This window comes from Saccostrea echinata, unplaced genomic scaffold, assembly GCF_033153115.1.
Source record: "Saccostrea echinata isolate AGI-Se365-2 ecotype Australia unplaced genomic scaffold, CSIRO_AGI_Sech_v1 ptg000058l, whole genome shotgun sequence".
In the NCBI taxonomy this organism is placed as follows: Eukaryota; Metazoa; Mollusca; class Bivalvia; order Ostreida; family Ostreidae; genus Saccostrea; species Saccostrea echinata.
Genome location: NW_026889807.1, coordinates 3,746,856 through 3,759,708, shown reverse-complemented (window position 1 = coordinate 3,759,708; position 12,853 = coordinate 3,746,856). Strand labels below are relative to the sequence as shown.

Below are 12,853 nucleotides of genomic sequence, written 5' to 3'. Positions count from 1 at the left end.
TATTTGTTGTAAAACATAAATAGAGTCCTTATATAGCTATAGTTTAGAAATGTTAATCATTAACCAATGATGTTAACTATAGTTTAAACCCCGTAGACTAGCGTTAAGGATTAATTATCCTAGTTTATTAAACGAAGGTCTCTGTTTCGCTCAATTTTTAGAATGTGATGGCCGAGTCCTCCTTAATTTTGACTTGTGAAAACGGTGGTGGTGGTGGGGGGGGGGGGGGGGGGGAGTGTTACTTTTTAACAGATTCATATTCCTTTCCAGAATATACAAATATTTATCTGTAATCTTCTTGTGGGAGATAGTCTAACCCTCACTCTAAACTTTTAAAGATTTCAAAAGCTATATATTTTATGATAAACTTATATTAATAATAAAATACAATTGTACACTACTGTATAGGTTTCCAAAGGATAAAAAGCCACAAAACTTGATAATCATTGTTTTACGTGTGAGAAACTTACTAGTAGTTAGATAACAATAAATTTGATTTTATATCAGTTACATTTTGGACAGTAATTATATCTACGATGCGAATAGAAATACTTTTTTTTAAAAATCGGTATGCTTGTATTAAAAAGTTTTAAATTTGTATTAATTAGAAAAGAGATGTTCCAAAGTACAGTGTATCACCACAAAATCTTTGGTTTAACTGAATCGCAGAGTCTATTTTGGACCAATCCTAGCATGGAAGCCAGAAATATTCCAGCAAACTATATTAGGCCATGTACTTAGGCGGGAATTAAATTCATCCCTTCGCAACGAAGTGAGAGGGAATATCGTAACGCCCTTGCGTATGTTTGGGTCGGGAACAATATGCTCTTTTGTGAGGCAATTCTCCGCTTTAATGTACCCTTGTTCCTTTTCTGTTTCTGCCTTAAGTCGTATATTATGTACAAATTAATAAATCAAAGAAATCTCCTAATAATTTTCAAAATTTGTATTTTTTTTTTCAATAACCAGACGCCTTGCATTCAAATATTGATTTGGTGCTAAAAAGAGAAACTTCTTTCTAGATGCAATACTTGACTGCGGTATACATCTACACTGACAGGATTTGGCTTTTATTGTTCAAGCTAACAATATACCGTGGTGGGCAGCAGGTTCTAAAAGTTTAAGATACATGTTTGTATTTCATAAGCATACAATAACTCTATAAAGTTTGTTATTGGTATCAAAGTCGGGATTTTAGAGCCAACTTGTATGAAAACTTTATACACCCTGTCTCACCATGTGACTATCTAAAAAATAAAAATGGCAGATTTTCCTTTAACCCTTTTAGAATGAACACAAGGCGGTAAACTGAAACCTTGCAAACTATTTATTCATTCCCTTATTTGTTTATTTATTTGTTTATTTATTTATTTATTTATTTTATTTATTTATTTTATTGCCTTACGAAACCATAGTATTGTATTTGAAAATGATGATTTCCAATTGTAACCTATTGATCAAAGATTCAATGTCAGCTTTTGCCATACATGTATAAATCAAAAGGATTCTGAAAGAGAAGTGACAGAAACAAATCATCTGCTTAAAATAACTGAAAAGGTGAATATTTTGTTCTCAATTGACAATGCAATATGCTTCCTTTGTGCATAAAAATGCTTTAATCACTATTGACAATTGCTTCGGAAGTTAGACCTATTTTTATGTAAAATGCTAATTTATTATATTTTAATGACAAAGTAATTTTTTTTTAGTTTCAAAGAAAGATATTCGCATGTTCAAACATGAATTGATATAAATGATAGGAAATCTTTTTATTGCTCTATTGTTGTATTAAAAAGTTAATGTATTTTTATTTTAAAAAAATAAATGGATTTTGTATAAACACCTGTCTGGGCCCCAACAGGAGAAGTATAAATATAGATCAAAGAGATTCTGGAAAGAAGTGATATTTTCAAATAGTAGACATGAACATAGTACTGGTTCTCTTCGGAATAACTCTGTGTTTTCCTCCAGTTTATGGACAAGTAACAAGCAGGGGGTTTTGTCCCCAAATTCCTACAGTGCGTCCATTTGATATAAGACGCGTAAGTTTAATTATTTTAATTTAATTCAAATTTTAATTTGATGGTTATTTGTTTTCAATTTTTCTCACATTGCAAAGGTCTGGAAAAAAATACATGCTTAAGGTTACGCGACCTACCCTGATTTAATAAGCCGAACCATTGCTTTTTTTTTAATCTGAAAATTGCACTATATGTTTACTTTTAAATGTAACGGTTTATAGATCATAAGGTCGCTTTTTAGTAGACATTTTTAAAGCTATCGAGTAGACTGTAAGGAAAAATAAAGAAAAAAATATATTATAATTTGACAACTTACCTGCAAAAACTTTGACAAGCCAAAAAAGGAGAATTTTCCAGTCGAAAAATCTTATTTTGGGGGGTGGGGGGATCCAACTGTATTTGTGTAGGTCCAAATTAACTTTATTCCACAAACAGTTTCATTAATATATTATTATCATGGGAGGATTTAACTCTACTGCAACAAAGAGTGTGGAAGACCGTGACGATCTTTCAATGAACATTTTCAAGGATAAAAGGTATTGTTTGGGAAAAAAATTGGGGGTGAGGGGAGGGGCTACTCATCCCATTGATAATACGTGCCTGGGCTACTTTTCACATATTCTCTTTTACCCGTTGATCAACTTTTTCGAGGGATTCTGAAATCGGTGTAATATTTATCAGCTATAATGATTTGATTATTATAAATTTATTCTAATTGAATGTATTTTAAGATCAATATTGTATGCTTTGATCGATTTAAAGATGTTTAATGCATCTCATTTGCAAAGGCAATCATCAAAAGGGTTCTGGAAGTTATGCATGTATTTTTTTACGATACTCACGATATTGATTTATATCATCGAACGATGCTGCATCATCACACGATTAATTTATTACATTGTACTCATCAAAAAAATTTTCAGCGCAGGAAAAATAATCTGCGGAGGACCAGCTTCGAAATAAATGATCTGTCCTTCATTGGCATGAAAATAAATAGTCTCACTCTCAGAAAATTGCCAGCCTCCACCCCCCACCCCCCACCCCGTTGAATAAAATTATCGTTCTTTTATACATTTCCTTTTAATTTTAGTATACCGGCACATGGTATGGATTTGAACGTTTCTTTTTAAGAGGAGCGGCTGGAACTACATGTACAAGCCCTGTATACTCACTGAACAGAGACGGATCTGTCCATGTTCTCAACAGGGGTATTGTTATAAGGTAACTAAAAAAAAAAAAGAATGGTAGAAACTCAAATAATGATATAAGGCAAACTTTAAAAATTTGTTTGGTTGCCCTCTCCCGACCGACTGGCTCAAAATGGCCCGACTCAAAACTATTTTTTCCCGTTTTATTCCTGAATTTTTCCATTCGTCAACATATATGTTGAAATTTTCTGAGAAAAAAAGATTTTCCCATCTATCTACCGATCCAATTTTTTACCCTGTGTCGGGAGAGGGCAAGCAAACATTATTTTAAGGATGGCCTAATCTTAAATATTATATGACCTTGACAAACTCTGAGATGCCCCTGACCACCGGATCATGAAACGGACTTAGACTTAAGTCGGATTTTCAGTCATCTCTAAATTTGAAGAAAACAGCATTTTGGTGCAATTTTGATAAATGTATTTGGACTGTTTGATTTTTAAAACCTTTTAAAACCTTTCAATACAAAATTAATACTTTGACTTATGCTTAAGAAGTTTCATGACACCGGGGCCTGATCTTCTTCCTAAATTGGAAAAGAGGCCAACCGGTCTTAATAAGCAAAATGAATCTTATTCTTAGGCCAAGACAAACTCAGTTCAACATAGGACTGGAATTTTGTGGTGCCAAGTGACATTCAATTCACAGTGTTACAGGGGTTACGTTCATAGTCACATTATATAAAGTTTGCCTCTTAAAAACAAAGATTTTTTTTTAATTGAACTATATATAAAATTCTCAATACTAGATTAACCTAACCCAAGCCTGTATCATGATTCAGGACACTTGGATGTATTTATTTTGATAGAAGGTTCACTGTTCAAAATAATCATCTATCAGTTTGCATTTTAAAATTATTAACATTTTTTTCATGACTATCACGCAGTCAATGTGCTTGATAGATTTTTAGCATGAGGAAAGAAGGATCGAGACCTTAAGAGATATATTCACCGCATGACCGTAGATACCGGGGGGGGGGGGGGGTCATGTCCCCCTAATAATTTTGCCGATATATAGAATACTATAGAAAACATAGCTATTATATGCTTGTGTCCCCTCAATCAAAACGTCTGATGACCTCTTTTTTTTTCTTTTTTTTTTTGGTACTTGATAGTGCCCCCCCCCCCCCCCAACTGAAAATGCATGGTTGTGCTCCCCTTAAAGTGAAATTGCTTCCTACGGGCCTGCTCCGTCACGGTAGCTCAGTCGGTAGAACGCTCGCTCCGTGATTGGAAGGTCGTGGGTTCAAACCCCGGCCAAGATTGACAAAAATAGGTAGCAACTGTTCTTTAGCAAGCGCTGTGCACATTGAAATGAAAGTTGCGGGACCTAACAAACAAGGCCCCGTGTAACGGCAGGTATTTGTGCGATAAAGATCCCTCACTACTCAATGGCCCAGTGTGCCGAGTAAAGAACTAAATTTGAAGTCCATCACCGGTATATGTTGACGTCTCTCTATGAGTGAAAAATTCTCGAATGTGACGTAAAACAAGATACAATCAATCAAACAGAGATATGTTGTATTTTCAATATGTCACTTGTATATCCAAAACTAATGTCCGAATCTTGCATCCGGTGCTAGGGTCTGAATCTTTTCATGACATTTGACGTGTACATGAGTTTTATATCTTTGGAGGATGGTATAATTGTGCCCCCTTCATTATTTTCTTGAATTAGTTTGTCTGCTTCTGCGCCTTGCATTGAGTAAATATATCGATATGAAAACAGCATTTAACATAATGATATAGTTTCTCATTTTTGTATCATTTGTGTATGCTCCACCAACACCAGCAAAATTAAAGGCACAAGGTGGAAGTCATATTTCGTAAAATACTAAAAGATACAACGTATATATATTTTCCCTATTCCAAATGACACTGGTTTCGACATAAATTTTTATATCTTGCATCCTGATACTAAATAATGAAAATTTGTAATGAATCCAAGCAATCTTAACTTACAGCCGATGTGTTAATTATTTCATCCTCTTTTCAATGAATTTAGATTCTATATACAGGAAAATTTTCGCTCTCGTTTTCTTTTCGTCACCCTCGTCCTACAAATGTAGGTGAGGACAGGGCTATTTTATGCATAAAGTGAACCTAGTTCTTCGTTTGCAAGTGTGAAAGGGCGCAAATAACATAACCCTGTATACAGTATTATCACTAGTATAATAATTGCATTTGCTCCTTCATTGCAGAACAGGAGAACCTACAAGTATAGAGGGTGTAGGCGTGGCCTTAAATCCACGTGACCCTGCAAAGCTGTCTGTCAGATTCAATGATAGTGAGTACAATTTTTTTCTGTTTGTTTAAGCTGTGTTTGTTAGATTACGTCAATATTTTGGGACACGTTTATTTTGAATATACAGTGTATATCCAAATTATGATTCTTCCTTTTCTTCATCATATTTCCAGTAATTATGCATTTCTTTTTTATGCAAATCTTTAGATGAACCATTTGACATAGATGGAAACTACCTGGTTGTTAAAACAGATTACGTCAATTTCGCTGTGGTGTATTCTTGTGATCAAATTGGAACTTCCAAGTCTGGTAAGGAATCTAGACGCAACTTTGCATTTAATCGCACTTTTTGTTATACAGAATGTTACTCCTAAAAAAAATTAAGTTACGAAATTCAAGAACTCGTTGGTTGAATTAAAAAAGTGTTCATGTACATTATCATTTCTGCTCCCATTAGAGTTGCCTGTATTATCTTTCAAACAGTTATATATTTAAAAAAATAAAACACAACTCTAAAATAAAAAAGAAAATTTGTAAAGATTGTAAAAATTGAAAAAAGATGAAAAAATGTAAAGATTTTGCATCTTAATTAATAATAAATAATTGGAATTTTTGTAACTTTATGATGTCATATAGGGGGACAAATATGATGAAACACCCTGTCCAACAACTTAATGAATTTATTTTCTTTGATAGAAACTGCCTTCATCCTTCGAAGACGGCCCATAAACCCCAGTAGAAGATTACTCCGAGACATATATAACTTTCTCAGGTTCTATGGCGTAAACCCAAGGAATTTCATACGGACGAACTTTCAACGATGTCTCGAGACTTCTGCATACGAGCGATTGGCACAACCAAATTAACTAATAAAAATCCTATAAAAAATTTAATTGATCGAAGTTTCCTTATTTGTTAACATAACATTAAAGGAATATTCCTAGAATGTAATTACACAGTATCTGAGAAGTTAAGAATGAACTCTTCTTTTTCTTATTCCTGTAACCGTCACGGTGCCTCAGTCAGTAGAGCGCTCGCTTCGTGATCGGGAGGTCGTGAGTTCGAATCTCGGCCGCCACTGACCTAAGTCTTAAAAAAAAAAAAATAGGTAGCAACTGCTCCTTCGTCAAGCGCTCGGCACTTCCAAGTGAAAGTTGCGGGTCCTTCGGATGAGACCTTAAAAACTGAGGTCCCGTGTCACGGCAGGCGTTGGCAGGATAAAGATCCCTCATTGCTCAATGGCCCTGAGTGCCGAGAAAAAGGTCTAAATTTGAAGTCCTTCACCGGTATATGGTGACGTCTCTACATAAGTGAAAAATTCTCGAACGGGACGTAAACAACATACAATCAATCAATCAATCTTATTCCAGTAGAAGTCTTGCATCTTAATTGATGGGAAAAAAAATGTTACAAATCACAATTTTGAAAATATGTTGAAAGATAAAATCATTGGAGATATTGTCAGTAAAAATATGAATACACATATACAGTAATGAGATGAATGTATATTGTTAGACATTATTATAGTAATTTTATTTACAATATACCCGAAACATTCTTTTTCGGGGCTATATACCGTATTTGAAATACTTTATAGCAATTCAATTTAGAAAAGGTTAGCTTATTATCATTTTTTGGCGAGGTAGCTAGAGCGTCTGCTCTCCAGTCGCGGAGTAAGGAGTTGATCCTTACCTAGCGGGTTCGAATCCAATGCGGGTCGTGGAGACCAGTCTTCGGATGAGACTGTATAAACCGAGGTCCTGTGTCACAGTAGGTGTTTGCAGGAAAAAGATCCATCACTGCTCAATGGCCCTGAGTGCCGAGCATAGGTTAAAATTTGCAGCCCTCCACCTGCAAGTGGTGATGTCTCCATATGAATGAAAAATTTTCCAGAGGGACGTTAAACAACATAAAAACAAACAAACAATAGATCTCGTATATATCGCCTCTTTTCCATCTAAAGGAGGTTAAAACAAATTTAATTCTTAGTGCGCTACTTATGGTGTATATATACACAGTAATGGAAACGTTGTTTAAGTCTCTAACTTTAAATTCACAATTCCTTTCCTTGTACTATGTATTAGAAATTGCTGTTGCAACAGCTATGAACATGAAAAATATACATGTATGAAGCACTGAGAATTTTAAGGAAACATTGCTTAATGATCAATGATTTTTTTTATATAATTTTCTTCCATTTGAATAATATATTGAGTTTCATTTACCGTAGTTATATTATGAAATTTGAATGCAAAGCAACACCTACTTAATGTAAATGCTTTTGTCACCGTTCCATTTGTCATAAACCCATTTCAAAAAGTTACAACGATCCGTACATTCCTTGACATGTTTCCTTTTTTGTCCCAAAAATTTGCTGAGGCATCATGTCTTTTTATTACGTATTTCATTTGTTTTATAGTGTTTCATGCCCTTACATGCATATCATTATGCTGATGGTATAGAACAAAATATCTATCTCCAGATGGAAAAAGAAAAAAAAAATCACATCCAAATGAGCTAATGGATCACAATTCTGGTATGATTGATTACAGACAAAACTTGTTTCAAAATTATGATCTTAATACGATTTATTAGAGTAAAAGCTCGCATCAAAATCATAATCTTAACATGATTAACAATTTTTATCAACTCATATAGAAATCTAGACTTTGAAAAATTTCACATGCAAATGAGGTAGTGGATCAGATTCTTGTTCGATTCTTGACTTCAAACAAGTCATGGGTCTTTCAGATGAGCCTTAAAAAATCGAGGCCCCGTGTCACGGTAGACGTTGGTACGATAAAGAACCCTCACTGTTCAATGGCCCTCAGTGCCGAGTAAAGGCATAAATTTGAAGTCTCTGTATGAGTGAAAAATTTTCGAATGAGACAAAAACAGCATATAATCAATCAATCTAACAACTCATCTAAAAGTCATGATCCTAATATGGTCCATTTAAAAAAAAAAACGAATCATAAAGAAATCGTGGTCCTGATGTAAACAGCGTAATATCTTTTTCATCTGTTAAAAATCATGCATTGTGTAACACTGCTATGATAATGAATTTGTGACTTTTGAATTTAATGTAGCATCTTATACTCTGGATTAATAATTGAGCAACTGATTTTGTCGTTCAAGTAGTAATATGCATAGATCATATTATGAATATGAACAACTTTCAATTTGGAGATATGATACAAAGATAATGTGAATACGGTATCAAACAATATCAAACTTCACGGTTGAATACGATGAATATGAACAAATTCCAAACTGAAGAAGATTTTTTTTTTTTTCAAATGGTACTGCCATGTTGAAATGAAGGGGGTGGGGGCTAAAATCAATAAAATAATTTTGTTTCTTAGGTACAATGATTGATTTCATCTAGATAGAGACAGCTGCTTATCAACATGATCAATTTAATTAAAAAGAAGGTAAAGATTTTTGTTAAAAAATAGTTCATTCTCCAAAGTAGACTCAAATAATCATTTCTTTTAAAATTCAAAATATTTTATCTGGCTGGCATATAGGTTGAATTATCTATGTTATTCATCTAAGACCAATTCTTTGTTTTACACCTTGGTAGATAATTCTGATTTGAATTTTATTACATAGGTAATTATGATAAAAGAATCACCAGGCTTGAAAAATAATTTCAGACCATAGTTCTTAGTAGGATTATAAGTTAGGATAACATACAAAATTGACATTTATTCTTGAAGTTAACAGACCATACTTAACTCATATATAGTTACTTCAGGAAATAAGTTAAGAAATCACATTAGGATCATATAAACCAAATTTAAAAGTTAACAACTCATATTGAACTCATATATTGTGGTCGTTGAAGTTACATGTAATACATGTAGTACATATCACAATCGCCACAAACTCAGAGCAAAATCGTAGCTGATTAACAACCTGCATCAGAATCACATTTTCTTATTATTTATCCAACATGATTTCCATGCGAGTCATTTAATGGATGAAATTTAAATCACCTCCAAGGATTGTGAATTTACGAGTTTGATACATTTGGACAAGGGTTTGGCATGATTTATTATTTTGTGTGTGTGTGTGTGGTTTATTATATCCATACGCTGTTACAATGTGAAATAATCCGATTGTACGGATATTTGTTTCTTCCAACATCATTTATATTATGCGTACTAAGCCTATTATAGATGGCAATCAGATTTTGGAACGCAGTTCGCAATTCGCAATTCAAAAGTGAACTGCATTCTAGAACGCAGTTCGCAATTCAAAATTTTCACATAAGTCATGGGGTCTGAAATCTTGAGGGGAGGCTACTAGTGGTCAGTTACCACTTCTATGAAAAAATGGTGATGGTACCATCTCTAGTTTCCGAGATATAGCTCTCCAGTTTTTAGGCCTACTATATAATACTATATGAATAAACATCGGGCTCGGGGACATCGAAGTCCCCTGTCCCGGGGTCTGAAATTTTGAGGGGAGGCTACTTCTATGAAGAAATGGTGATGGTACCATCTCTAGTTTCCGAGATATAGAACTCCAGTTTTTAGGCCTTTTTATGTAGACCTCCTATAAATAGCAGGAAAATCCCTTCCCATTATTCTTCTCTCTGGGAAAACCCCTGGATTTTATACGAAACTGTGTTTAGCTACCACATATAATACTAAGTGAATAAACATCGGGCTTGGAGACATTTTAATTAATATACACAAGAACATTTTAAAACACTAGTCTCATAGCTAATAATCTGTCAACTAGAATAAACTGAATACATGTACATGTGCGTGGTAAGTAATTCGGGTTGATAGGTTGTTCACCATTTTTTAGACGAATCCGGCAATTTCAAAAAAGGGAGAGGGGCGGGGGATTTTAAAAAAGTGGAAGATGATATCCAATATATAGAAGATATCAATATATATAATTTAAAAACGAAATGTTCTTCTAATTTTAGAATTCATCCTCCATAAATATGTAGAAATAATATCTATATTTAATAAAGGAAAATCCAAAACCTTTTTTCAAAGTAGAATTTTTTTTTAACTTTTGTTTGATATTATAAAATACATAGGCAACATTTTTTCTTAAAGATGTCAGACATAAATTAAAATATAAGCATATATTTCAAAATGTAAATATGGAACATTTCGGTAAACAACCTTAATAAAGAAGTTTAAAATCCAAAACTTAAGTCCTATTGTTCATAGTAGAAAAAAAAAAACTTTAATTCAACTTTTGTTTGATATTATAAAATATAGAGGTTACATTTTTTCTAAAGATGTCAGACATAAATGAAAACATAAGCATATGTCAAAATGTAAACATGGCACCTTTCGGTATACAACCTTAATAAAGATGCTTAAAAACGGCTTGAATTTACGAAATAATCATTATTTTAAAATTTTAACTATTATTTTATAAATATATTTAAATTCTTAATACTAGTATCAGGGAAATTTTCAATTAGAAGTATAACTATGAACATGTATGAGAAAAAAAAAAGCAATTTTTTTTTTAATGAGAATCATTCTTATTATCCACGAAGCTCAAAACCTATGAAGTCACATGGGGTTGAAGATACCTTAAATATAAATAATAACTATAGACTCATGAAAGAAGTGTATATCCTTTCTAATCGTGCTTTGAGTTTGTAATAGAGAGAGAGAGAAAGAGAGAGAGAGAGATTCCCCGAGATTCCAAAATCTAAAAAAAAAAAAAATCCGATAAAGTTAGTGTTCCTATGTGGATGCTTGTTCGGTTGGGGGGGGGGGTCATTTATAACGAGTTTACTTAATGTGTTTGTTTGTTTGTTCTTTGATTAACGTCCCTTTCTAGAATTTTTCATTCATATGGAGACGCCACCAAATTTTGACGTATACTCGGCACTTAGGGCCATTGAGCAGTGACGGATCTTTTTCGTGCCAGCACCTTCTACGACACGGGACCTCGGTTTATACGGTCTCAGCCAAAGGACCGGTCTCGAAGTACTCAATGTTGTATTAAGTTCATTTAATTTATTGCTATTTGTTTTGTCCGTCGCAAACATTCCATTATTTTCAGTTTCCTCTTTGAGGTGCCGTTTCGGTATTTACTGCCATAAAGTGATACTAATTGAATAAGTGATATCACCTATTCAATTGGTGACACCAGTATCACCTATTCGAATAAGTGATATCACCTACTCAGCTTCTGAATTGGTGATATCACCTATTCGAATAGGTCATATCACCTTATCATATTGAAATGGTGATATCACTTAATCGAAAAGGTGATATCACCTATTCAAATTATTTATGAAATAAAACTCCTCTCAAGACTAGAGACTCTGAAAGCCTCGTTTACTTTCACTTTAGTTTATAATTTGTTAATGTTATCGAAAAATCTCGTGAGTCAGGTGACAAGATTTATACAATTCATTCTTTTTGAACACGAATAATCATAACTGAGAAAACTCAGAAACTATCAATAAATTTTGCAAAACTAATCTGCGAGTGCAATTTATATATCTTTACAGGGATCGATAACATAAAGTCTTTAAAATGTTTTGGATTAACTGGGCAGCCCAAATTTTCTTGGGGCCAATGGAAAACTAGATAGTCTTGAGGAGGGGAGCATTCATTATTTTATAATGTAAGAATTACAATTAGGTGATATCACCTATTCCAGTTTGTGATATCACTCATTCCAATTGAATAGGTGATATCACCTATTCGAATGGGTTATATCAATTATTCGAATAGGTGATATCAGCTATTCATCTCGAAAAGGTGATATCACCTATTCGAATAAGTGATATCACTTCAATTCAAGGGTGAATTGAAATTCAAGGGTGCCTCTTACAAAATTGTGAAATTTGAAACCCCCCTCCCCCCGGGCGAGGGGTACTGCGGGAGGGGGTTCTATTGAGTTAAAAGTGATTTTATAGTGAAAATGCATTATTTCTGTGAAAATCTTCTTTGCTCCAGTGTATTAAGCAAACAAACTAAGTATATAGTTATGATGAGCATGGACGCCTTTTCCAAAATTGTGAATGTCATGGCCCCTTGTTCAGGGGTTCTGGGGCCCGTTTTACAAAAGACCAGAATTTAACTATGCTTATTACTTTCTATATTACAAATGTTAAAAAATGGTTTTAATCGTATTAAAACGAATTTAACAAGACAATTTTAAGCTAGGAATTTCAAACAGAATTGTCAATTCTGTAAAATTTTACAATCAACTTAAACCTTTGATCTTAGGCGTAATTTTTTTTTTTTTTTTTTTTTTTTTTTTTTTTTTTTTTTTTTGGTAAAACGTGCCCAACGAGAGGGGCTCTAATTTTTATATTGTTAAAATGCATCAATTCTTTGAAAATCTTCTCTATCCCTGGGAATTTAGCAGACAAACTAA

General features: G+C 33.4%; 1 protein-coding gene across 1 annotated transcript; it reads left to right on the top strand.

The window, feature by feature from the left end:
- The first annotated feature begins 1,922 nt into the window (after positions 1-1,922).
- Positions 1,923-6,339, top strand: LOC133174558 (apolipoprotein D-like). Its single transcript, XM_061309667.1, has 5 exons — positions 1,923-2,042; positions 3,112-3,242; positions 5,430-5,515; positions 5,681-5,782; positions 6,170-6,339. The coding sequence occupies exons 1-5, from the start codon at positions 1,923-1,925 to the stop codon at positions 6,337-6,339; spliced, it is 609 nt and encodes a 202-aa protein (XP_061165651.1).
- Positions 6,340-12,853: the final 6,514 nt, after the last annotated feature.

Bases quoted from the DNA above. Each gene is read 5' to 3' on its own strand.
- LOC133174558 (XM_061309667.1), top strand. From the start codon at position 1,923: ATGAACATAGTACTGGTTCTCTTCGGAATAACTCTGTGTTTTCCTCCA. The intron at 2,043-3,111 runs GTAAGTTTAATT...TTTTAATTTTAG, and splicing joins GTCCATTTGATATAAGACGC to TATACCGGCACATGGTATGG. The intron at 5,783-6,169 runs GTAAGGAATCTA...TTTCTTTGATAG, and splicing joins AATTGGAACTTCCAAGTCTG to AAACTGCCTTCATCCTTCGA.